Genomic DNA, 25,276 nt, shown 5'->3' with positions numbered 1-25,276 from the left:
TCCGCCAGTAAGGAGTACGAGATCTCACCCCCTCCGGGGCGTGAGACCCGATGTCCCTCGGGAAAACGTGGCTGCTCTCCTTCCATGGTCATTTGGTGGCTCGGTGTTGCAGGGGGTCCAGTGGTATTGGGTCTGGTTCCTGGGAGTGGTCCTTGGGCAGCTCGTTGACTCGTTGTATCCGTGGGTGGATCCTCGGCTCATGCTGGGCAACTCGGGTATAATTAATCGCAGTTTTGGTCCCTCCTTGCTGTCTTCCTTCTTCGTCCGGCTCTCTGGCCCGGGCGACGTGGCTGGGCTCCAGTGGTCCCTGGGGCTCGGTATTTTCCCAAAGTGTGTGGCCAATTCGTCCAGCCTTGCTTGCACGGCATCGTGATCCGGCTCCGGAGGTCCTCTACTGTCCCAGTTTCTCCTAGTCCAAACTTCTTGGCTAGGCTCTGTAGCTCGTCCTTCCTGCGTGACGCTATACAGCGGATGTTCATCCTGATCATGGTAGACTAATCGGCGTGCCGGTGCGAGTCCTTGTCAGCACGGTACTGGGTATGGGGCTCCTGTACTAGGATACACGGCACTGAAGTGGGGCATCCTGTTCGAAGGATACACGGCACGGTACTGGGTCTGAGCTCCGGTACTAGGATACACGGCACTGTGTGAATGATCCTGTCGAAGGATAGGCGGCACGGTACAGGGAAAGGTTCTTGTGAAGGCTCGGTAGTAGCTGTTTAGTGTTCAGAGGCTCGATGATAAAATATCCAGAAGCTTAATCGTAACTCTTGAGAAGGTCGATGTCAGAAGGTCGATGGTAACTGTCCAGAAGGTCGATGGTAACTGTCCAGAAGGTCAATGGTAACTGTTCAGAGGGTCGATGGTAACTGTCCAGAAGATCGATGGTAACTGTTCAGAGGGTCGATGGTAACTGACTTCCTGGTGTTCCTGCTCCGCCTTATATTGGCCGTGGCCATGGATTTCGGGCCGAGGGCTCCCCTGCCATGTAGCTCCGAACAAAATCGGTGCAAAAACTCCATTGGGCAAGATCATTTCGATCACTCCAAGAACGCAGCAGCCGGAGCTCCGAGTCTATTAATGGTGACTACCGGTATTGTCCAGGCCCAGAACACCAACAGCTCGGTAACGGTGCAACACGGAACGTTGGCTGGTGGTGGTCAGAATCAGCGTCAGACCGTGCAGTTAGGTTACCCATCAAAGAATTCCTCTAGAGGAATCAATTAACACTCCTCTCTGCTCTTGCAGGTGCCCTGTCCGTCCCCGGCCTCTGACCGTTCTGCCACTCCCGTTCGGATCGAGGAACAAGATGTTCTTCTCCAGGCCTCCGTAGACATGGTTCTGGGGGACGCTGATGGCCCCAATGACGCTAATGTCATCATTTCTCCTGTCCCACAACTCGGGGGCTTAGGCCGACAGACAATGCCGGGAATACTCAAAATTTTCAATGCAAACGCAGACGTCCGATCACAGTGGCAAAAGCTGAGACGTGGCTCTGCAAAACTGAAATCCAGGCAAAGAGGTCGCATTACGGACATAGTTATTGATTACTTTCAAACTATGAACATCGAATTGAACCGCCAACGCTGCAAGCTCCTTGCCGAGGAGATCGTGACACGACTCGAGCACGAGGAAAGTAAAGACTGGACTAATAAAGGCGGCGTCATTTACGAACGGATGCGAACTCGGAAACGTACCGTAAGTTTCTGTAGGAATACAAAATAAAATGAATATATATTTATTTGTCTCCTTTTTTTTGCAGATCATTAGGAAGAAAGAAAGGATGGAAACATAACAAATATGTTAATTTATCGATATGAAGTTTCTTTTAGTAACTTGAACTGCTGCGAATCTGTGCAGCTTTTTGGAAAAATATTGAATGAATGGGATCTCGAAAACAAAGTCGCAGCAATAGCATCCGATAATGCACACAACATTGCTCTTGCTATTAGAACCGGCAATTGGAGTCATATACGGTGTTTTGCTCATACCCTAAATCTAATTGTCCAATAAGCTCTAGAAAAAATGAGCAGTGTGCGCAGAAAAGCTAAAGCTATAAGCGAATATTTTCATAACTCTCATTGGTGAGCGATGTCCATCCATCAGTTGTGAGACAAACTCCAGATGCAGATGCTATCTTCTCTTTCACATTGGCAATTAACTCACTGTGTATATTTGGAAGTAGCACATTAGACAGCGTTTTACGTGTGGGCAACTTATATCCAGGGCAATTTGAAACGTCCTCTATCAGCTTCTTAAAATCCGGCTCCTCCACGATCCGGAGAGCATGATGGCCTTTGGAAATCATTCGCACTAACTGTTTGTCTAATTGCTCACTTTTACGCGCTGTCGGTGGCTTCTGAACAAATGCAGTTATTTTTTGCTGCGATGTTGTGGCGGCAGAATAACTGGCTTCAGTACTTCCTTGTCGTTCAATTTCATCGAGAGAAGCTGGGTGTTTCAACTTCAAATGCCGTGTTAAATTGCTCTGTGAACCTCCGGCTATACTCAAATCCGACTTGCAGTACTTGCACTTTGCCTTTTTGTCATCTATGGCATCGAAGTGATTCCATAAAGCACTAAATTTACGTTTAAGCGACATTTCAAAACAGTTTAAATTTCTTTTCAACTTTCTTGCCAGAGTCCGCCACAACAAAATGTGAAAAGAGCTGCCATACCAACTCAAAAATAGCGAACAAAACGAAATGAGCAAAACAAAAAGAGCTGCCATACCAGCTCAAACATAGCGAACATGAGGAACAAAAACGAACGAAAACGAACGATGAACAAAAAAGAACGATGAACAAAAAAGAACGAACGGAAAAGAACGATGAACAAAAAAGAACGATGAACGAAAAAGAACGAATAAGATGAACAAAAAGGAACGAACTAAAAGAACGACTTAGTTCACTGCATAAAAATGAACGAACGAACTTATTCAGTAAATTGAACGATGTTTACCCAACACTATTTTATAGTGAGATCTAACAGGAGTGGATTTGGTTACTCTAGCGTTAATAGTCTCTGAGAATTGTGGATACCCCCAGATTTTTGTCTTTTGCGGGGGCGGAAGGGGGAGTGGCGAAATTTTTGATAAATCGCGGTCCATTGAGGGTATTTTGTTTTCATATATTTACCATCAATTCGTATATTCTTCTTCATGAATCTTTAGATGCTGCTGCGTGTGCGGACGGAGAACAGCTTAAGAGAACAGCTCTCAAGAAGGATAGTCGATTGCGAGTGACAAAATTCCGCCATTAATGCAAAATAAACAGAAAAAAAAATATACCATGTAGGGCAGAGCATCTACGGAATTTTCTGTCTGATGGCTCTTGTCTTTTTTACGTTTGCCAATTTAATTATGGTTTACGAACCCAAACACCAACATCTGCTACTCAAAGACAAAAAAGTGCAGAAGAGGAACTACAGGAGGGGAGGTTAAGGTCTAAATTGCAATCTCTATGAATGTTGGTCGGGGGTCGCAAGAAAAGTTATTGAAAAACCTCAGCACAGGAAGAGTGAGCCGTGAAGAAAAGAACAGACTATGACGGAGTTTTTTGGGTCTATGGGAGGCCCATTAAAGGTGTATGTTCGGTAATAGACTTATTCAAATCAATGAGAAGAATATATATTTCTGCACAAACAACTCAAACAAGACCAATGGATGAGTCATGAGGGTCCAAGGCGCTCTCAAGAAGGATAGTCGATTGCGAGTGACAAAATGCACATGTCTATGTGCAGTGAAACGAAAGAGCCAGTTGTCCCCCTATGAAGTCGCATTAGAGCCAAGTAGGAAAGTACATTGATAGTAAGTATTTTGAAAGGACATAGTACATACATTTTCTCTGTTTGCACTTGTATGTGCATATAAGTACTTATGTACATATGTATATGTATATACGTTCAAAGTCGCGATATTGATGGGTAAGTATACATACATACATACATATGTATGTACATACGTAGCGATGAGTGCCAAAGGAGACTGCAAGATTTAACAAAACAGATTTTTATTGATAATGTACACTTCATTGTGGCCATCAAGTCATACATACACACACAATACATTACATAAGTAAGTACACAAATGCCACGCTCGGCCAGCGCTCGTTCACGACGCAACTGCCAAGATACGGAGGTTCTAGGATGCCAGGTTGCGGTGGTTTTATGGCGCGGAAGTTCTATGGTGCCAGGTTGCGGGGGTTCTGAGGTGCGGAGGTTCCAGGTTGCGGAGGTTCTGGGGTGCCATGGTGCGCACGGTGCTGACTCCCTGCGCACTAGGTTTAGAAGAGTAGATGTTTACAGTTACAAAAAAAAATAAAGTCGCGTGGATTCGACTGTGCTCGCCTTTTTATAGCAATACTAAACACACACACGCAAAGTACGTGAGAATGCATGCACCCATACACTAAAACATGCTGGAGGCAAAACAGAACTAGACCTCCCAGTGGACCAAAGAGCGATAGTAAAACGGAACTATCATAAAATGTCCGGAAACGGACTTAGAAATGATAAAAATCCGGGAGAAAAATGCTCGCAGACGGACTTAGAAAAGAGCATTGAACGGACGAAAACCGAGTGACGACAAAGTCTCGCAAAACTATCACAAACAGACTTAAAAACGGGTGAAAAATAGACAGAAAAGTGAAACATAACGGAAAAAATATATACATATGTAGGTACGGGTGAAGTCTCACAAAATGCTCGCAGACGGACTCAGAAAAGAGCATTTACCGGACGAAAACCGTGCGACGACCAAAGTCCCGCAAAACTATTACAAACGGACTTAAAAACGGGCACAATACGCAAGAAACGCCGGATCACGTAATAGAACATGAACGAACATGTCAAACTGCGACCCGGCACAACGCCGCAGTTTTTTCGTTTTGTTTTATTTTGTGATTAAAAACCGCAGCAGAAGGACGTAAACGGGGAGTTAAATCGTAAAAATAGTGAAAAAAAAGAAAAATCGGTAAGTAAATTATTATTTATTTAATAGTATAGTATAGTGCACAAAATTTGAGTTTGGGAGCAGTATAAGACCCCAAAAAGACAACAATCTACACATTCTGTGTATATATTTTTTTTCTAGCCATCTTCTTGTGCATCAGGCAACCTGCGTCAACGAATATAACAATTTTCGCTGGAACTGACTTTGCGCACCATTTTTTTGTATACACAGGGGAGTACTAATATTAATAAAAAATGCCATTTAAGCGTAAAAGCCGGAAATATATATGCGAATCGAAGCGTATCAATAAAAGTACATCGAACTTTAATATTATTGAAGAAAATGCAGCAGACTTTAGTTTTCCAGAACCATGTAAGGATTTTTCAAATGTTTTAGTTCAGAATTTCGAATCAACCAGTTTTATCAACAGCTATCATAGAAAAAATTAATAAACTGCACCAAAAAATAGACCTGATACTTAATAAACTCGACGGAATAAATAACCTGGACAAAAAATTGGATATCATGATTAATAAAATGGACCGAAACACAGCGGAAATGGTGGCTCTTCGTTCCGAAATTGGCTCCATTAAGGCGAAGGTTTGTGGAGAGATCCGCAAACCTAAAGAAGTTCTGCCTTGCCAACCGCTCACAACAATTCAAGAATTAGACCATTTTGAGCGTAAATTGCAGGAAGAAAGTTTCTTCAAAAATGTGGTAAGTGTTTTGAGTGAAACTCACGAGCTAAATTTGAAAAATATATTCAAATATAATTCTGTACAGACCGCAGAGTTAATGATGTCGGGCGAGAAAGCATTCGACAAATGGATTCAGAGTTCTTGGCGTTCAATTGTGTCCGACGAGGTCGCACGACAGTGCTCTTGGCGGGGCACAGAGGCAAAAAAGTGCATTAGGGGCTTGCGGGTTACTCTAGCCATCCGTAGTAAGTATTATTTTCAAATTAATATGTATATTGTAATATAATAAACATGATTATTTTTTTACAGCGGGATTTAATGAAAGATTTTCGTTAGAGGACGCCGATTTCGACCGAATCACGCAAAAATTCTTCCAGTACGCCCAGGACAGAGTGTCGAAGGGGCAAAAACAAATTAAATTTAATTCACTAATATAATTTTGTAATCTATTTATGTAACACCAAAATTAAAAATTAAAACAAAATGGAAGTGGAAACACCAACGACGGCACCACAGCAAGAAAAGCCCTGGTCATTCTCTATGATTGTGCGTTTTTAGTTTTCTCGAATCTGCAATATTGTGGATGCAACAGATTTTCGTTCTTTGTGGGGGCGGACGGACGGACAGACAGGGCTCAATCGACTCGGCTATTGCGGTGTCCGCAGCAACTCACAATGTTCCCCCTCGTTCTGTTTTGTCAGTGACGAGACAGCAAAGGGAAAAAGTGTTGACCGTTGTTTGCGAGCTATGCTATAAAGACATGATAAAGTTATAATATAGCAAAAATGCCCACTACGCGTGTTATAAAATAAACATCGTTCTCATCAAAATCTGTGATATGGGATGCATACCTAATCAGATTTGCCCAGACCTCGCAAACAACGGTTGACTCTTTCGGCGTGTCTGATAAAAAACTCTCATTTACGGACACATTCAGAAAAGGGACAGAAAAGACCCGATCAAATCTGTTTTTGATCAACTCGCTCTTCGCTCAGTACAAAACAAAAAGGCATAAACAAATTCAATATTAATTTTTTTAATAACAAAAAAAAAATTATTTTAAATTTGATAATGGTATAAAAGCAAAAAATATTTTTTATGAAAAAAATTTCCAAGGAACAAGTTTGTGGGAAGATGAACTCTTTTAATAATTAATGGAGTTACTTATGCTCCTGAAGCTTTTTCAGCCTACTGGGCATTGAATTTGCCAAGTTTTGTAGTGTTGTTATTTCTATCCTGTTCCATTCTGTTTGTTTTGTTTGTTTTAGTTGCTTCAATGTATCGTACTGCTTTGTACAGGCATAAACTTTTGCTGAAAGTATTCCCCACAGATCCTCAACTGGATTTAAGTCCGGACTCATTGCCGGCCACTTCATCAATGGTATCTTGTGGCTCTCAAAATAGTCTATTGTAGCACGGGCAACGTGTAATGGCGCATTGTCCTGCTGAAAAGTCCATTGATCCCCATGGAAATTCTCAGCAAATGGAATTAGCTCACTATCTACCAATTCTATATAAGCTTGAGCATTCATTCGGCCAGATACAAAACAAATTGGCGACTTTCCTTTAAATGCAGCCCATACCATAAGCGATCCACCGCCATGGTTCCGCTTGTAGCAAGTTGCCCGTGGATGACGCGGATCTCTCCAATACTTATGATGGCAGTCAAAAATTATATTTTTGAATTCGAAGTCCCAGAACTTGTGTTTTTCGTAAAAGGCCATGCGCGCATATTTATGCTGTTTACTTAAGCGAGGTTTGCCAACTTTGTTTTGAAATTTGAGGTTCAAATTTTCGGTAAAAATTTGGCACACACGTTGCCTGGTGATTTTTAACCCCAGTTTTGTGCGTTCGGTAATGGTTGGTACCGGGCCAAGCCGACGATTTATGCGGTAGCCGTCTAGATCCTTCAAAAAGATCGAAATTGTATTACGATGTCGATACATTAGCGAAGCGATGCGACCAGTTTTCATGACGGCTAACTTCATTCGCTTGATCCTTCCCTGTTCTTCCTCAGACAATTCTGAACCACGAGGCATTTTTAACTAAAAGTTCAATTTTCTTTAATACTCCTATTGGTTTGATGCAATTATGAGTTCTTACGTACAGAATCAATCAACTTGTAATTTTTATTGAAAAGATGCTAACACTGCGACCCTCAAAACATGAATAAACATGATTGCACATATATCTATTTTCTACGTAGAGCGCTAGCTTGATATCTTATCTAAGCTAAGCTCAAAGTCGAAAATCTGTCATAACTGAGCACAACAATAAGAGATAAGAACTGCATAGTCAAACCAAACAAGCAGCTACAAGCAAACAAGCGTCCGACTGGCACCCGCCCGGGCGGGTTTTGAAACGATAACGACCTGATTTTTGATTTCGGCCAATGAAAATCGTAAAAATGCATTGCAAAACATATTGCCAAAGTAAAATTTCTTTTGACCAATGAAAATCGTCAAAAATGTTCTCAAAACATAAAAACTACGATTTTCCTTTGCCATTCTTCATTCCATTCGGCACAAAAGTTGCGGCAATCGGGCTAAACTCATGTGACGAGAAATCGGATATCAACATGGCGCGGATCTGCATACCCTGGAAATGGATATTATAGAATTGAAGAAAGGTTTGACTGACTGTTCTAAGGCACAACGATTTTTCTTTATTTATTACGTTTTAAAAAAGTTTTGAAAACAGAATCTATATTAACGAATAGGGTATACAATTGGCCGTACAATTGGCCGGTTGACAAGCAACAAGTCTTCAGATACCAACAACATTGACGTGACATCAATCCGACTGTTTTTTTGTTGCACATTTTTACGTTTTCTTACCTTCTCTTACGTTTTTTTGTTTGACCTTTTTCCCTAAAACCTTTTTTTATACAAGATCCAACAAACGCAAGTATTTTAAACAAGCCAGTCAATTAGCAAATTGATTCATAAATCGGATAAAATTGCGTGGGCATGGCTGAAGGTTCTATCTAGCTAGTAATATTCAACGGAATATCAAAATCGAGGAATTTTTATAATAGAACTTGAGTTCGTCAGTATATTTTCAAAATGAGACGGTATATTTCTGAGGTTCACACTGATAAACCAGCGCCGCAGCCAACTTCAAGTACGTCGCTGTCACGAATTGCAATTTTTATAAAAAAAAGGAAAATCGAAATCACTTTTTCACACGGGAAAAAGTGCCAGTGTCGTAGTTTGAACCCATAATTTTAGCTGCAAACGTAAGTTGAAAACATTCAAGTGGATTTTAATGGTAGAACAAGAGGTATGCAGAGCTAAATATCAACTTTTATTCGCCATTTCTTTTTTCGTCTATGCCATCGTGCTGCTATTGCTGTGACTGTGTTGCTCTGTGCTGTGCAATTGTGTTGGTCGATTCGATTGTGTGGGACGGTCGGACGACGTACATATATTTTTTCACTGCTGCTACCGTGCCCCTACGCCCTGTTATTTGTGTTTATGTGTGCGTGCGATTACATTTTTTCTTCGCCTCTGTAATTGAAACAAATTACTGAATGCCTCAGGAGGTGGACGCCACCAAATTTATTGTTTAGCATACGCATTTTTAAAAGAATATTTTCCATTACTCGACACACACAAGCACACACAGAGCCGACAAAATGACGTCGCTGGAGCAAAATCGTTTACAAAACTTCAAAAACAAAGGCAAGGATCAGGATGTAAGTCGAAACCGCTAGACCCCGCCCCAGAGGCAATTAATTATCTAACACAACATCAATATATTTGATAATTATTCAGGAGATGCGACGACGCCGCAATGAGGTGACGGTTGAGCTTAGGAAGAACAAGCGGGAGGAGACCATATTGAAGCGCCGCAATGTCCCGAACTTGGATTCGAACACAGACGAGGATGAGCAGTTGCCCACTTCCATTAACCTGAGGAAGCTGGTACAGGCCGCAGCAGATTCCAGCAAACCAGAACAACAGTTGGCAGCCGTCCAGGCCGCCCGGAAGCTGCTTTCCTCGGACAAAAATCCACCCATCAATGATCTTATCCAGAGCGACATATTGCCCATTTTGGTAGAGTGTCTAAAGAATCACAATCACACAATGCTGCAGTTTGAGGCTGCCTGGGCCCTAACCAACATTGCCTCTGGCACATCAGATCAAACCAATCAGGTAATGATTACACCCCAATACTGTGCTCAATGCTCGCTGGAGGAAAGTGCTAATCTTGGGTCGGGGCAATGTGTGATGCTTTTCAGGTCGTTGGCGCAGGTGCAGTGCCACTCTTCCTTCAACTTCTCAATTCTCCCGCTGCGAATGTGTGCGAACAGGCCGTCTGGGCTCTTGGTAATATCATCGGCGACGGACCCATGTTGCGCGACTTTGTCATCAAGCACGGCGTGGTCCAGCCACTCCTGTCGTTCATTAAGCCAGACATACCGATTTCGTTCTTGCGCAATGTCACCTGGGTGATCGTGAACTTGTGCCGCAACAAGGATCCACCCCCACCAGCCTCCACAATTCACGAAATCCTGCCCGCACTCAATGTGCTCATCCACCACACTGACACGAACATATTGGTGGACACGGTCTGGGCGATTAGTTATCTGACCGACGGCGGAAACGAGCAGATTCAAATGGTTATTGAAAGCGGCGTGGTGCCCAAGCTGATACCCCTTCTGGGCAATAGCGAGGTCAAGGTACAGACAGCTGCTCTGCGTGCTGTGGGCAATATTGTGACCGGATCGGATGAGCAGACACAGGTTGTGCTCAACTATGAGGCGCTCTCTTATTTCCCGGTCCTGCTCTCCCATCCCAAGGAGAAGATACGAAAGGAGGCTGTCTGGTTCCTCTCGAACATCACCGCCGGCAACCAGTCACAAGTGCAGGCCGTTATCAATGTGGGTCTTTTGCCAAAAATCATTGAGAACCTGAGCAAGGGTGAATTCCAGACACAGAAGGAGGCCGCCTGGGCCATCAGCAATCTGACCATTAGCGGCAACCGCGAGCAGGTCTTCACACTGATCAAGGAGGGTGTCATTCCGCCGTTCTGTGATCTCCTCTCATGTCAGGATACGCAAGTTATCAATGTAAGAGATGTCCCCTGCGTGCGGTCTATGTCCAGGAGTAACCATTTTTATTCCAGGTTGTGCTTGATGGTTTAAACAATATGCTAAAAATGGCCGACACACATGTGGAGACGGTGGCCAACTTTATTGAGGAGTGCGAGGGTCTGGCTAAGATTGAGCGTCTGCAGAGCCACGAGAATGTGGATATTTATAAACTGGCTTACGAAATCATCGATCAGTACTTTACGGATGAGGTGAGTGACAGGCCGTCAAGTAAACAAAAACATTGGATTTTTCTGATTGCTGGAATATGTTTATTTATTAACAGGGCGAACAAACCAACATGGCCCCCTCATCAGATGGCACACAATACAACTTTGATCCGAATGCTGACAAGCTACCAATGAACTCATTCAATTTTTAAGGATCCACAGAGAAACCAAAACCAGAGCAGCAGCAGCAAGCAAAAGCGTGCAACAGACAGACAGATAGTTTTTTTTTGGCGAAGAGTGCTAAAACTTACATTTACTTACACATTAAGCTTGTGTATAAAAATATGGGAGCAGCAAGAAAACCACTTCACATTATAATAATAGCAATACATAATTTCCACCTCTCAAAGCCCAAAACAATTGCACCATTTGCCAGCAGCAGCAGCCCAAAGCAAGTGTATTATTTAACCAGCATCAGCCCCGGCCCCCAAGAGAAAAAATTTAGAGAGCCGGACAAAAAACGCACTCTTGTCATCAGTTTTAGCTTCTCTCAATTCTGTGCTAAGAAAATTATAAAACACCTTAATAAATGTGCATGTGGATCGCCAGAAAACATAATTCGATTTGTATAGTGAACGGGGGCAAACCGAACCGATTTGCTACCCGATATACCACACAGAAATGACATACATAACGAAAAAGAAAAAAAAAATTGTAGAACTATTTGATTTATATGGAATAATTTAATATTATGTACGCCTTTGATTTGTAATTGAAATTACATATGTATACATTTCTAACTAATGAAAACGATAAAAAAAAAGAAACCAGTCGAGATATTGTGAACAGGTCTACCACTCATTCCATTATATCTCGCTCACTCCGTCAGGGGGCGCTATTGGACATGGAAGAGAGACCGATCGTGTCGCAGGGGAGTCACGGGATATATTTTCCTTGATTCTGGCTATACCCATAATTCGATCTGATTAAAATTCTGCAATCTGGTAGATATTAATAATAGTTTCTTGAATCTTTAATATTGTGGATGCCACAGATTTTCGCTATCTGAAGGGAAGTGGCGAAACTTTTGAAACAAGACTTGATTCAGTGTGATATCACAGGAGTCTGACGCACAAAATGTGTTTGCTCTAGCTTTTATTTTTCGAAAGATCTAGGCGCTCATCAAAGCGGAAGGACAGACTTGTCTGTATCGACTAGGCTATTGATGCTGATTAAGAATATATATGTACATCATTCCTTCTGGAATAAATGTTACATAAATCTACATAAATCCAATATATCCCGATATTCTTTGAGTACCGGGTATAAAAACAAAAAAAAAACGATTGCCTGGAAATGATTTCAAGTTACGGAAAACTAAAATAATATCGGCATACCAGGTGTCTGCCGAGCTGCTGCCTGCTCATTATCATTAATTACCATTTATTTACATTTGTGCGTCACTTGAACACGTTTTCGTCATTATTGCGCAGTAATCACAGCTGGAGAAGTGTTTTTGACACACTGTGCGGAGGTAAAGAGCGTTGCACACATGCATAAATATTCCAAAAAACAAGAACACGACATGCATAGAGATCATAGATCACCATAGACATGGTGAGCTCAACATACAAATCAGATGGAAATGGAAAAATATTTGTCCTGCCCACTGCTGTGATTAAAGTATGTGGAATATAAAGAATTATTGTTTTTCCAACAATCAAAAAATTGCGCGCCTTCTTTGAGGCCGCAGTCGATATCAACATAAATAATTACGTGCACATGTAGTTGAATGAAATGTTATCTACATATTAGAGATGTTTCTCGTATTAATATAAAAATATAATATATAACTACATATGAAAAATTTTATTGTAATCCATTGGCTAGAACAACATTCAATTGGAACTGGATTCTTTCATTTTAGAGCCATTTAGGTTGACCAGCAACATGTAAGATATGACATGACATTCCATACTCCCTTACGTTGGCACTGTTTTTTGTTTAACGTTTTGCTTAAACTTTGCACAATACAAAAAAAAAACGAGTACTTAAAAGTAGTTAATCTTGCAGAAAACTTATTAATCAATGGCATACAATTATGTGGGCAGAGCTGAGATTCTTAGTTAGCCAGTATTATTCAGCGGAATATCAAAATTGAGAAATTGGAACGATTGCTCACTTACGTTTTATTTGTTTAGCCTTTTCCCAAAAACCTTTTTTCCGACCAAATCCAATAAAAGGCTGGATTTAAAATGAGCCAGTGAAGTAGACAATTTATTCATTAATTGGATAAAATTCTGTGTTCAGGTATGGAAGTTCTAGCTAACAAGTAATTTCAAATCGAATATTAAAACAGAGGAATATGGCTTCCAATCCTTGACGGAGATCGATTAACCCATTGTAGACCAAGGGGGTATTTTAATATTCCACCGGAAATAATGAAAATTTAATATTTTTAGCGTAGTTCAGGTGAAAGAAATCGTGGTTTTTCTATAAGTTCAGAGGAAAGCTGGGACGACATCTACAAGAAGAATTTACAATCAGTAATGTTTTCCGCCATTTACCTCAAGTCTTTGAACTGTTTAAATAGAGGGGGCTTAAGAGGTCACACTGCTTGCGATTCGCACTGGTCGTGGTTTTTTTTAATTCAAAATTATTTTTAGAACTCCCTGCATTATTGCATTTATTTCGCATACTTTTTGCTTCCGTCAACATTACGCTGCTGCTGCGGAAATTGGCACACACTCCCCACACCACACCAGTGTGAAAGTCAAGGTCAAGGATGTTTAAGTGAAACAACCTGCTGAAATGAAACAAAAATACCTGATGGTTTCCCCAAACTTGTTAAAGTGGGAATATTTAATGTGGATTTGTATTTGTATCATATATTATATAGTAAATGGGATATATTTGATGATGGGATAGAAAGTCGAGAGAGTGTTTAATAGGAAGGCGTAAATGTTTATCGCTCTCAGCTGTTCGTTTTGGTTTGCGAGCGTCTGTGTGTGGGTGAGAGAGCTCCCATGCGCGTGGCAATGCTTCGAGGCTTTTGTTGTTCGTAGTTTCCTACTACATTTTATTTTCTCATTGCTATTCGGTCCGGTTGGAGGTGTCTTGTCTGGCCCGCTTTTATTGTTGCTCACATTCACAGCTCGTGGAATTTTTTTCGCTCAAGTCAAAAGCATAATGTCGTCAACAGCCGTTCAGCCACCGACACCCGTGCCACCGCCGCCGCCAGCTGCTGCTGCTTCCGCTGGAAAGGGTCTTCACTCCAAGGTGTACAATGGCCTCATTGGAGCCTGTGACAAGTTTGTGCCCGCCAAGATGCGTCCCCTGTGGATGCACGCAGCTGGTGAGTCCCATTGCGGGATACCTTATCGTGATTCTTAACTTGAACTGCTTGTTCCTATTCAGGTCCCAAAACGATCTTCTTCTGGGCGCCCGTATTCAAGTGGGTAAGTTTGCAATTCCTCCTGCTAGTCGGCCGTTACATAACTGGGAGAGCGCACGACCTTCGCTAATTTTCATTATCGCACACACATTGAAATCCCAGCGACCATATAGTAGAAATCTGTGCGCAGGTACCATTAAATGAAATAATTTTGATTATTCCGAGCAACCAGCTTGGACGCGCTTGATAACTGAGTGTTTGTGTGTGCGTGTGCGTGTTCATGTGGATTGTGGAAAACTTTGCTAACACATCTATCCCTTCCCGTCTAGGGTCTCGTTGCAGCCGGACTGGGTGATTTGGCCAGGCCAGCGGACACAATTTCCGTATCCGCATGCGCTGCCTTGGCGGCCACGGGCATCGTCTGGTCACGCTACTCCCTGGTGATCATACCCAAGAACTACAGTCTATTTGCCGTGAATCTCTTTGTCGGCCTGACGCAGATGGTCCAACTGGGACGCGCCTACATGTACCAGCAGGAGCAGGAGAAACTGAAGAAGGCGCAGGAAGAGAAGCCCGCCCTCACGCAGTAGAGAATTTCCATCGAATTGGTGCTATCCCCCATATCCCCCCTATATATATATTTAAATCTATTTGTATTTTACAAACCAATCCCACAACGCACATCGTTAACGAAAGGATCTGAAAAGGGTATATTCTGCGCAGATCTATATCTGCGTGTATACACTTTGTTGACCATTATTATTTATGGTGTTATGCCTTATAAACGTGATTCGTACTACTTAAGTTGAAATGTGGAGGCTTCGCGTATGCTTTTTTATTGATACGAGAATTCATTATTGGACATTTTGTGATCTTCAACAAATAAACCAATACATTGTAAGACTGTAAATAGTAGTGAAACGAACGTACTTTTACTGGGAATTATACATAAAGTATAGAATGGACTTTGTCGATAACGATCTTTAAGCTCTCATCTATTTTCACAGAGTCAATCTGTGATTTTGTCATGTATGTATATTGGCACCTATTGAACTAAGTTATGTCTACCAACCAAATTAAAATATATTGGAATGTGCTACCGTAGAAATCTGTAGTCGCTATAGAAAGCACATACACTCAGCGAAAAAAACCGCACTCCGAAATGTCATGCATTTTTGACTTCTCTAGCATGAATTTTCCCCAAATGTTATTATTTGTTAATAACTTTTTTTGGGCTACCAATCTTAGCAATGGTGTAATTAAAGATCGTGTTATAAAAAACGGGCATCAGGTTCGGAAATTATATATAGATAGCATCAGAGCTGCAGGAAAGTTTTGCAAATGATATTTCGGCTCGAACTATTTGGCTTCGACCAAAGGAGGTGTCTTTAATAGCAAGGAACCCTGGCAGAAAGCCACTTCTACATAATCGAATGAAGAAAGCTCGCTTAAATTGGTTTAAAGAAAAATAAAATTGTGGTTAATCTGAGTGTTCATATTCTCGGATGAGTCCGAATTTAATCTTCGGCTAATATTATGATATGGGGATAAATATCTAAATATAAAACTGAATCGCTGTTTATGATTAAGGGAAGGGTATGATGAATGCAAAAAAGTATGAAGAAATTATTCGCAATGGAGTTGTGGCCAGTATATAATCAGTTACTGAGAGAGAAGATTCCATCTTTCATGATTCACGGACGATTCTGGATATTAGGATTCACTAGATTGGCTAGACTAGAGAATGTCTAGGCCCTTATGACTGCCAAAATAAGAAAACGGAAGCCAAAAACTATGGTTCAGTTAGCGGATATTATAGGTGAAGTTTGATTTGAGGATATAACGGATGAATATCTGAAGTCTTTATACGTTTGGAGGGTACCACAAAATATTAATTAATTCTTATTTTGAAAAATCTTGAATATTGTAAATATATTGTTTATTATTAGTTGATAGAAAACAAAATAATCTATTGGAAAAAATTTAGTGTTTGTTGAAGAAATCGTTGCTATAATTTTACTGGACTTTTTCTTCCTTCGTTTGATAGAATTACCTAATGACCGTTGAAAAAATGTTATTTGGAAAAAAAATTAGTTTTTAAGTAAATGAATATAACATCAAACAATTTAGTATATAATTTTTTTAAGAATTGATTTATCGACGCTGAAGAAGTCAAAAATTCATGTTTGCTGGGTGTATATTCTTTTGGCTCCACAGACTGCCTTTCTTCATTCGACTATTCACAAGTGGCTTTTGCAGGTGTCCTTACCTGTCGGCGACACGTTTTTATTGTATTTATTTTATTTTCAATAGTCGCATCTGGACAACATGGGCGTGGGCATCGAGGTGTTCGAGCTATTTCATATTTTTTTTCGCCCTTTTCACATATAATTTTTTTTTGCATTTTCATATAAAGTTTGGTTTGCATTTTCAAGAAATATGTTTCGAGACAATGGCTAAGCGTATTAACATGCCGCCGGGAAATAGCGAACAAACAACACACAGCCCCCATATAGAGAAAACGTACTAATACTCTATCAAGAAGCAATGACACATATTGAGAAAACAGAATTAGAGAACTGGCTCTTTTAAGGGTTCCTTCCCCTTTAAGATTGCATTAGATTGCGTAGGCTCTGATAAAGAGGTCTTTAGTATGATCCGACTGCATATTGTGAAGAATGTATTCCCCCTTTCAAATTTGTATACAGCATTTACAGATTTCTAAAAAACGGATTGAAAAGTGTAATATCTGCAGATACAAGATAATTCATATTATTTTAATCACACGCCATGCGAACATATTGACATTTACATATGTATATGTTATGTGTATTTATTTGCAAATGTGTTTTATAGAAAGGTGCTGTATGCCTATCCAAACAGATTCAGATAGTATTACCTACCCTGCTTCAGTTGGTGCGGGGCCACATTTACATACAAAATGTATGTCTATAGACATCTATGCCTTATGGGAAATGATAATTCTGGTGATAACAGAATTGCGCTAATAAAACTAGTAAAACATAAACATAGGGACCCCACACTTAACAGAAAGCTCAGTTGCCGGTGAGAGCTTCGTTGGAGCTGTTTGTGTACCAGATTCTACTTGGGTATTCCGCTCTGCTCTCCAGAACTTTATCACGTTCCAATCTGTTGCTAGACTAACACTTCTAATCAATTAATAGAAGCTTGACTAAAACAGCGCGAATCATCTGTTCTCAATTTTCATATTCGAACATCACTTCAGTTTCTCTTGGCTGTCTCTCAGAAATAGAATGCCCCCGAAGCCTCCATCTGCAGCAGCCCTTGCCTCAGTGGGTAAGAGACTCGGACTCCACTCAAAGGCGTACAATGGACTGATTGGAGTCTGTGATAAGTTTGTACCCCCCAAGATGCGTCCCCTCTGGATGCATCCAGCTGGTGAGTGTCCAAAAGTGCCCACCCAACAAACTGATCTCATTACTGATTCCGCTCTGTTAAGGTCCAAAGACGATATTCTTTTGGGCACCGCTGGTCAAGTGGGTAAGTTGTCAGGAGGTTACATAACTTTGACAGCTGCGTCCTTCGGAAATTTTCATTATCGCGACGACATTGATAAACAAATCTGTAGGCGAGCGTTTCTGCTACTCTACTCGTACTAAAACGCCCATATATTGTGCTTTATTATGATTTGTTTATGTCGGGACAACCTGTTCAGAATAGCGACGCGATAAATGCGCAATTGCCTCTCTCAAAGAACCTATAGAGAGAGGCAGAGGCAGATCTATTTCCCACACGCGCGACTTTTGATAACTCAAAGTGGAATGATTTTGGATTTCTCGTGGAATTTTTCTTAGAGAGAGCTTTCGAAACATTCTACAAAGATTTGCAGTCAATGGGAACGTAGATTACTTCAAGTTGTATAATTATTCTAATCTTTAAATTGTATTTGTTGTGTATTTTCCATCCCAGGGCTTGGTTATTGCTGGACTGAGTGATCTGACCCGACCTGCAGACACTATTTCCCCAAACGGCTGCCTTGCCCTCGGAGCGACGAATCTCATTTGGACGCGCTACGCTCTGGTGATCATACCAAAGAACTACAGTCTTTTTGCTGTTAATCTGTTTGTGAGTCTGACGCAGCTTTTCCAACTGGGGCGGGCCTGCAACTACAAGTGGGAGCAGACCAAACTGGAGAAGGTAACAGCGGAGAAGCCAGCTCTTCTGCAGCAGTAGAACATAAGTTATGCATAGACCAATTTTTCATCAACAAATAAATACAATTATATTGTTGTCTAGTCTAAAGATAGCTTTGCAATGACCTGTATAAAAGATTTCCTCAGCTTATTAAAGATCCGCAGGGAATCGATAATGAATTTGTCCTCTTAAAAAATGATGAGGTTCTTTTTAGTTTATTAAAAACACACAAAAGTCCTGGCCATTTCTGGTATACATTGGGACAAATAAAAGATTTCAACAATGAATTAAAATATGAAAAAATTTTAAAATTTGCACAAGTACTGCTTATATTGCCAGTTTCGAATGCATCATGTGAAAGAATTTTCTCCGAAGTGAACTTAATAAAAACAAATACAAGAAATAGATTTAAGAATATAAATGTTTCAAATCTTTTACATGTGAGACAAGGTCTAAGGAAGAACAACGGTTGCGAGAATTTTGAACCGAACACTGAAATGATGTTAAAAAATCCCAGCGACATCGTTAGTGACGATAGTGATGTTAGTGATTAGTATATTATTAAGACTTTATTATTATTAATAAGTCTTATTAAGACTTAAGATTATTAAACGAAATGAATGAAACAATTATTTCGAATAGGCCAGTCAAGTAGGAAATAGATTCACCAATCGTATAAAATTATGTGGGCATGGCTAAATGTTCTATATAGCTAGTACTATTCGACGGAATATCAAAAACGAGGAATATGTAAAATAGAACTTGAATTCGTCAGAATATTTACGGTATATTTTGAAAATGAGGCGGACTGTATATTTTATCGATAAGTCCGTGGTCACACTGATCGATGGCCTCCCACCTCTGATTGCGAAAAAAATAAATATTTTTCGCTGGAATTTCGGTATAAATAATAAACAAATCATGAATTTAATAAGCGGCATAAAGTTGTACATTGAAAAAATGTGCACAGAGTCGGGGCCGGGCATGAAAATCATCCTGCTGGACAAAGAGACGGTAAGCGAAAGCAATCAATGCCCCCACGAGTCATAGATTTGTATAGGAGGAAATCCATAATATCTGTTGCAGACGAGTATTATTTCCATGGCATTTAGTCAGTCGGACATGCTACAGCGGGAGGTGTACCTGTTTGAACGGCTTGATTCTGGACGCTCCAATGAGAGGCTTAAGTACCTAAAGTGCATTGTGTTCATCCGCCCCACCAAGCAGAACATCCAGCTGTTGGCCAATGAGCTGCGCAACCCCAAATACAGCGCGTACTACATATGTAAGTGGAGCAATATATGATTGATTATCACCCCACCACTAAAACCGCACCTTCTGTAGACTTTAGCAACATTATACCACGCACTGACATCAAGTACCTGGCTGAATGCGACGAGTCCGAGTCGGTGAGGGAGGTGAAAGAGCTCTATGCGGACTATTTGAGCGTGAACCCCAATTTGTTCTCCCTCAACATACCCAACTGCATGGCGAATCTGAGCTGGCTGCCGGATGCCCTGACACGCAGCATGCAGGGCATCACAGCTGTCCTGCTGTCCCTGAAGCTGAATCCAGTGATTCGGTATCGGGCGGGTTCCCAGGCGGCCCAGCTGTTGGCCAAGATGATCTACGAGCAAATCACCAAGGATTCGACACTGTTTGATTTTCGTTCAAATATGGATGGGTCGGCACCGCCTTTGCTGCTGGTTCTGGATCGACGAGATGACCCGGTGACGCCGCTCTTGCATCAGTGGACTTACCAGGCCATGGTCCATGAACTGTTGCAGATTAAAAACAATCGCGTTGACCTGTCGGACCGTGCCAATGTGCCCAAGGACTTCAAGGATCTAGTCTTGAGCGGCGATCAGGATGAATTTTATGGAAATAACATGTACGCGAACTACGGCGAGATTGGATCAACCATTAAAGCACTGATGGAGGAATTCCAGCGCAAGGCTAACGATCAGAAAAAGGTCGAGAGCATAGCGGACATGAAGAACTTTATCGAGTCCTATCCGCAGTTCAAGAAGATGTCGGGCACAGTGCAAAAGCACTTGTGTGTGATTGGGGAGCTCTCGGGGCTGAGCAATAAGCGAAACTTGTTTGAGTTGTCCGAGCTGGAGCAGGAGATTGCCTGCAAGGCCGAGCATTCCGCTCAGTTGCAGAGGATCAAGAAGCTGATTGCCGACGAACGGGTTACCATCGACGATGCCCTGAAGCTGGTGGCCCTGTATACGTTGCGCTATGAGCGTCATGCCAATTGTGATACCTCTAGCCTGCTGCAGATCATCAAAACCCGTGGCGGACGACCCCAGATTGTGCCCGCTCTGATCGAGTATGCGGGAAACCATGTGCGCCAGGGAGATCTCTTCAACATGGTGCGGATTACCGACGCCGTGAAGCTCACTAGAAACCTAATTAAGGGCTTAAAGGGGGTGGAGAACGTCTTCACCCAGCACACGCCACTGCTAAAGGAAACGCTCGAAGATATATTTAAGGGACGCGAGCTGGATCCCGTCTTTCCGGCCATCAACTCCGAACTAGTGCCATTCCGACGACCGCCCCAGGAGGTGGTGGTGTTCATCATTGGCGGTGCCACCTATGAAGAAGCTCTGGCTGTCCATCAATTGAATAATTCTGGTTACAAGATCATTCTAGGCGGCACCACCATCCACAATTCGCAGAGCTTCATCAATGAAGTGCTATCGGCCACGAATGGCATTCAGTTCAAGCACACAAAGTCCATGATCAAGTATTGTTCGACAGACAATATCTAGAGGGAATATCACCAGCCGGAAACTATATTGTTAACTATTTATTATCTGTGTAAACCATTGTACTATTCCCCCCTTAAGCTTATTCCATGTAATATATCATTGTCTATCGGTTATGTATCTCCAGGCAACGGACTGGAGGGCTAAAATGTATTATATCTTCTATATATACTATATTAACCATACTTGTGTGTCTGTTTTTAATGGATACCATGGCAACGTCTTCTGTTTTTGGCTCAAACCAATAACCATAATTTTTCCAAAGGATCATCATCATGTCCAGCACGTATTTCAATGAAATTTGGCATCAGTCGCAGCATGAATGCGAGCTCTTGTCTACCATTGACTATGAGCGTCAGCACCAGGATGTGGAGACAACGGTGGCCACCATGAATGCAGCCGTTGGCTCTGTGGCAGCCGATGCCGATGCCAAGGCCCTGCTGCAGTCGAGTCTCTACGAGTTCTATTTGAGATACATTTGTTTGAGCAATCGCCTGGAGGATGTATATGATAACGTAAGTATTATGAGATCCTAGATACAGACAAACATCAATGTTGGTCCATTCCACAGATGATCCAGCCGCAGAAGCGTCAGCTGGTGCGTAAGCTTCTAGACGCCTGCCTGGGGCGTGTCATAGAACTCAAGCACGATCTGGTCAACATTGATTTAATGGAATTTAGCTACAACGACGCAGTGATAGAACGACTGCGTCTCACGCCCATGGAGTCGGAGCTGCGAGTGCCACGGTACTTCCTGCGAGAGCGGCAGCAGGAGCTGGAGTTTCGCAAGCGAACCATGCAGGAGATACTGGTCAAGCTGGGCTGGCTGGAGGAGCACGAGCTGGAGGAGACCGTGACCACGGAGATCGAAGCCATACGTATGCTCCAAATGCATGAGCGGGCACGCCAGGGCCGTCTTCGTGCCCATTTCATGAAGGAGATACGCATCCTCAAGGAGAAGGGCAAATCGGAGGAGCGCACCGAAAAGGAACGCAGCGATTCTGGCCTCTTGGCGGCCATGAAGATCCAAAAAATGTGGCGTGGCCACACGGCGCGTAGGATAACGCGACGCCGGAAAATGGAGGAAATGATTCTGATTGGTATGCTACCGCCACCGGCGGCGGTGCTCAAAGAGCGGGCCGAGAAACTCGACAAGTTACAGCACAATGACAAGCGCTATGAGGCGCAGGTCGTCTATGCGGAGCAGTTCGAGACGCGACAGCGGGTCGTCCAGGAGGAGATTCGACAGAAGCATGGGGCCAGCATGAAGGAGGACATTGCCGACGAAATACGGGCCTGGGTAAAGGATTGCTATGAGAAGACCGGCAAACTGCCAGACTTTCCCACGGAAGATCAAGGCGGATCTCTGCACATATTCAGCCGACCGGGCACCGAGAGCGAGCACAGTCGCTCCTCTGCACGATCCTCCAAAGAATCGCGCAAGACCAAGGACAAGTCCAAGTCGCCGGCGCGCAGTGGCGATCTGAATGTCAATGAGAATCAGGAGGAGGATGTCAGCTTCCAGCCGGCACCATCCATCTGTCTGCCCGACATACGCACGGAGATAGATCTGTAAGAGGAATGATTAATGAAGAGTAACCAAAATAATAAATGTTCCCCTCTATCTATGGACAGTTTCAATGATACCTGGCGCGACAAGGACGAGACGGGCGTGTTGAGCCAGGCTGCCTACGAGGATATGATCTACAGCGACAAGTACCAGGAGGTGGAGCTCGAATTCCGGCGCGCTGTCGACGATGTGATGCGCCAGGAGATCGAACTGCTGCAGACGGCCGTGGGCAAGAAGATCAAGAAGAGCAGCAAGAAGACGCGTCGCTCGGGGAAAAAGAACAAGAAGAAGAAGGAGAAGGATCTCACGCCAGACCGCACCACAGAGTCGCTCTATGAAGAACTGGTCACCAATGGCATTATCCGCAAGTATCCGGAGCTGAAGCTAAAGCAATTTCTGGGCGACAAGGCCTTGACCGCTCGCAACGGAACGAATCCATCGCCAGGCGACATCCGGCAGATCCTCACAGAGTACTGCATCCTTCCACTGGGTTCGGAGGCCATACACAATTGCACACCGCTAATACGCTCCATACTGCTGGCCGGTCCCAGGGGGTCAGGAAAGAAGGCCCTGCTCCATGCAATTTGCACGGAGGTGGGCGCCGTGCTCTTTGACCTCACACCAGCCAATATTGTGGGCAAATATCCGGGCAAGTCGGGTCTCATCATGCTCATCCATTTGGTGGTGAAGGTATCCAGACTGCTGCAGCCAGCTGTCATTTACATGGGCGATGCAGAGCGACCATTCATGAAAAAGATACCCAAAACCGATCGCACGGATCCCAAGCGCCTGAAGAAGGATTTGCCCAAGCTGATCAAGAATATAGCACCCGAGGATCGCGTCATTTTTGTGGGCACCTCTAATCTACCCTGGGAAGCGGATCAAAAGATGCTGCAGTCGGTGTACAATCGGTTCATTTACATTCCACGACCCGACTATGGGGCCATGTCGCATGCCTGGAAAACGCTGCTACAGTGAGTATTTCTAGAGGTCCTAGTGCGTTTATCTGCTTTCCTTTTTGGCAGTGAGTACTCTGGAGGTGTCTCCAATTTGGACACCAGTGCCATGGCAAAGATATCCGACGGCTATACCATAGGCGCCATCGATGCATGCCTCAAGGAGGTGATGACCTGCAAACGGAAGCTACAGCTACGTACCCAGCCGCTCACCAATGCAGAGCTCATCAATGTTCTGTGGTGCGTGGTACACTGAACATGGAAATAAGCAATATAGATCAAATTTGTTTGATTTTTTAAGCACGCGTGATCCCGTCTACCGCGAAGAGGAGGAAGCTTTTGAATCATGGTGGTCTAAAACCCCATTGGGACGTCGCCGGCAGCGTTTTCTGGAGCTGGAAGAGGAGCGTCTCCTTGAGGAGCAGGCCCAGGCGGCCAAACAGGGAAATGGCAACAAAAAGAAAGGCCTCAACTGATTGATATACATTATTATTCACACTACGTTCTGTTTAAGTTTATAAGTAAAATCTTTTTTACCACATTTACAGTGTATTTCATTGACAGCCAGTTGCAGCGTGTCTTGATCCTCCAGAAGCACCCGCAGCTCTTTCAGCTTTTTGTTTAGCAATTCCTCATGATCGCCCACGCACCAAAGTAGGCTCACATGAAACGAGGGCGGGGCATAGAACTTGGGTAGACGATAGTCGTGCATGACCTTGTCAATGGGCTGAAGGATCGAGAGCACTTTCTCCGTGAAGGCTCCGTCCAGCTGCACTGCCAGGAAGGTGCGCGTGCGCTCCCCATTCGTATAGATCTTGAGGCCTTGAAGAGTGCTAGCAAAGCTGGGCAAGGAGTTCACAATTAGTATGATGTGAGAAGTCACGACGGTAGGGACTTACCCCGTGGAGCTGTTAAGGGCGACCTGCAGCGATCGCGAAAACTCATCGATTTGATGGTATTGCAGCACCACAGTCCGGCTGAGACTCAGATGCAGCGGCTCATTGGCTTGCATTTGGACGTCGGGTGCCAGGCAGGCAATGGCTTCCTCTTGGAATTCCTCCAACTGCTCAGCGCAGGCAAGTGCCGCTACATAAACATAGGTGGCCCAATTGCCGCGCTCGTGCTTGAAACTCCGGATACGTCCGCCATGGAGAGCGGGATCATCTACCACTTCATCGGCATCCTCCTCCACAGGTTTTGCCTTCTTGGGGCCCAAAAGGGTGACAGCTGTGGGCAGAGCAGCAGATCTTTGACGGTTGAAATGTAGAAATCTACAGGAATGCCCCAAAACTACCATTACCTCTTCAGCGTGTTAAAGATGAGATTTGGCGGATCGTCTTCCGAACTGGAACTACCGCTGCCTTCATAGTTTACAAGAGCCATAATAAATTATTTTATTGTAACTAAATTATAAACAAACTAAATAAAGTGTGCCGGAAGAAATTTGATACTGTCCAGCCCTCAGAAATATACTGAAATATGCCGTAAATAT

General features: G+C 43.0%; 7 protein-coding genes across 8 annotated transcripts; 6 read left to right on the top strand and 1 right to left on the bottom strand.

Moving 5' to 3' along the window:
• Nucleotides 1-4,379: 4,379 nt before the first annotated feature.
• LOC108153872 lies at nt 4,380-6,134 on the top strand. Its single transcript, XM_017283972.2, has 4 exons — nt 4,380-4,972; nt 5,093-5,668; nt 5,735-5,894; nt 5,959-6,134. Exons 2-4 carry the CDS (start codon nt 5,477-5,479, stop codon nt 6,084-6,086), a joined length of 480 nt encoding a protein of 159 aa, XP_017139461.1. The 5' UTR covers nt 4,380-4,972; nt 5,093-5,476; the 3' UTR covers nt 6,087-6,134.
• Nucleotides 6,135-8,760: 2,626 nt separating this feature from the next.
• LOC108156837 (importin subunit alpha-4) lies at nt 8,761-11,532 on the top strand. The gene is made up of 6 exons (XM_017288546.2): nt 8,761-8,887; nt 9,191-9,346; nt 9,426-9,806; nt 9,893-10,723; nt 10,780-10,956; nt 11,031-11,532. The coding sequence occupies exons 2-6, from the start codon at nt 9,287-9,289 to the stop codon at nt 11,124-11,126; spliced, it is 1,545 nt and encodes a 514-aa protein (XP_017144035.1). The 5' UTR covers nt 8,761-8,887; nt 9,191-9,286; the 3' UTR covers nt 11,127-11,532.
• Nucleotides 11,533-13,984: 2,452 nt separating this feature from the next.
• On the top strand, nt 13,985-15,229 carry LOC108157426 (mitochondrial pyruvate carrier 2). Its single transcript, XM_017289475.2, has 3 exons — nt 13,985-14,269; nt 14,332-14,372; nt 14,638-15,229. Exons 1-3 carry the CDS (start codon nt 14,104-14,106, stop codon nt 14,896-14,898), a joined length of 468 nt encoding a protein of 155 aa, XP_017144964.2. The 5' UTR covers nt 13,985-14,103; the 3' UTR covers nt 14,899-15,229.
• Nucleotides 15,230-17,366: 2,137 nt separating this feature from the next.
• Nucleotides 17,367-18,680, top strand: LOC108157804 (mitochondrial pyruvate carrier 2-like). Its single transcript, XM_017289997.2, has 3 exons — nt 17,367-17,728; nt 17,790-17,830; nt 18,260-18,680. Exons 1-3 carry the CDS (start codon nt 17,584-17,586, stop codon nt 18,521-18,523), a joined length of 450 nt encoding a protein of 149 aa, XP_017145486.1. The 5' UTR covers nt 17,367-17,583; the 3' UTR covers nt 18,524-18,680.
• Nucleotides 18,681-19,320: 640 nt separating this feature from the next.
• On the top strand, nt 19,321-21,443 carry LOC108155458 (vacuolar protein sorting-associated protein 45). Its single transcript, XM_017286277.1, has 3 exons — nt 19,321-19,498; nt 19,571-19,769; nt 19,829-21,443. The coding sequence occupies exons 1-3, from the start codon at nt 19,406-19,408 to the stop codon at nt 21,259-21,261; spliced, it is 1,725 nt and encodes a 574-aa protein (XP_017141766.1). The 5' UTR covers nt 19,321-19,405; the 3' UTR covers nt 21,262-21,443.
• A 67-nt stretch (nt 21,444-21,510) lies between these two features.
• Nucleotides 21,511-24,325, top strand: LOC108155457 (dynein regulatory complex protein 11). 2 transcript variants are annotated; one of them, XM_017286275.2, is made up of 5 exons: nt 21,511-21,773; nt 21,830-22,830; nt 22,894-23,802; nt 23,854-24,024; nt 24,086-24,325. In XM_017286275.2, exons 1-5 carry the CDS (start codon nt 21,534-21,536, stop codon nt 24,258-24,260), a joined length of 2,496 nt encoding a protein of 831 aa, XP_017141764.1. In that variant the 5' UTR covers nt 21,511-21,533; the 3' UTR covers nt 24,261-24,325. The 2 variants fall into 2 exon arrangements, with proteins under 2 accessions (XP_017141764.1, XP_017141765.1); XM_017286276.2 differs by lacking the exon at nt 23,854-24,024.
• LOC108155464 (U6 snRNA phosphodiesterase) lies at nt 24,256-25,265 on the bottom strand. The gene is made up of 3 exons (XM_017286284.2): nt 25,085-25,265; nt 24,684-25,031; nt 24,256-24,626 (listed from the first exon to the last, which is right to left on the bottom strand). The coding sequence occupies exons 1-3, from the start codon at nt 25,165-25,167 to the stop codon at nt 24,278-24,280; spliced, it is 780 nt and encodes a 259-aa protein (XP_017141773.1). The 5' UTR covers nt 25,168-25,265; the 3' UTR covers nt 24,256-24,277.
• Between the last annotated feature and the right edge of the window lie 11 nt (nt 25,266-25,276).

Source organism: Drosophila miranda, chromosome 2 (genome assembly GCF_003369915.1).
Source record: "Drosophila miranda strain MSH22 chromosome 2, D.miranda_PacBio2.1, whole genome shotgun sequence".
NCBI lineage: Eukaryota > Metazoa > Arthropoda > Insecta > Diptera > Drosophilidae > Drosophila > Drosophila miranda.
This window is presented reverse-complemented; position numbering and strand designations above follow the sequence as displayed.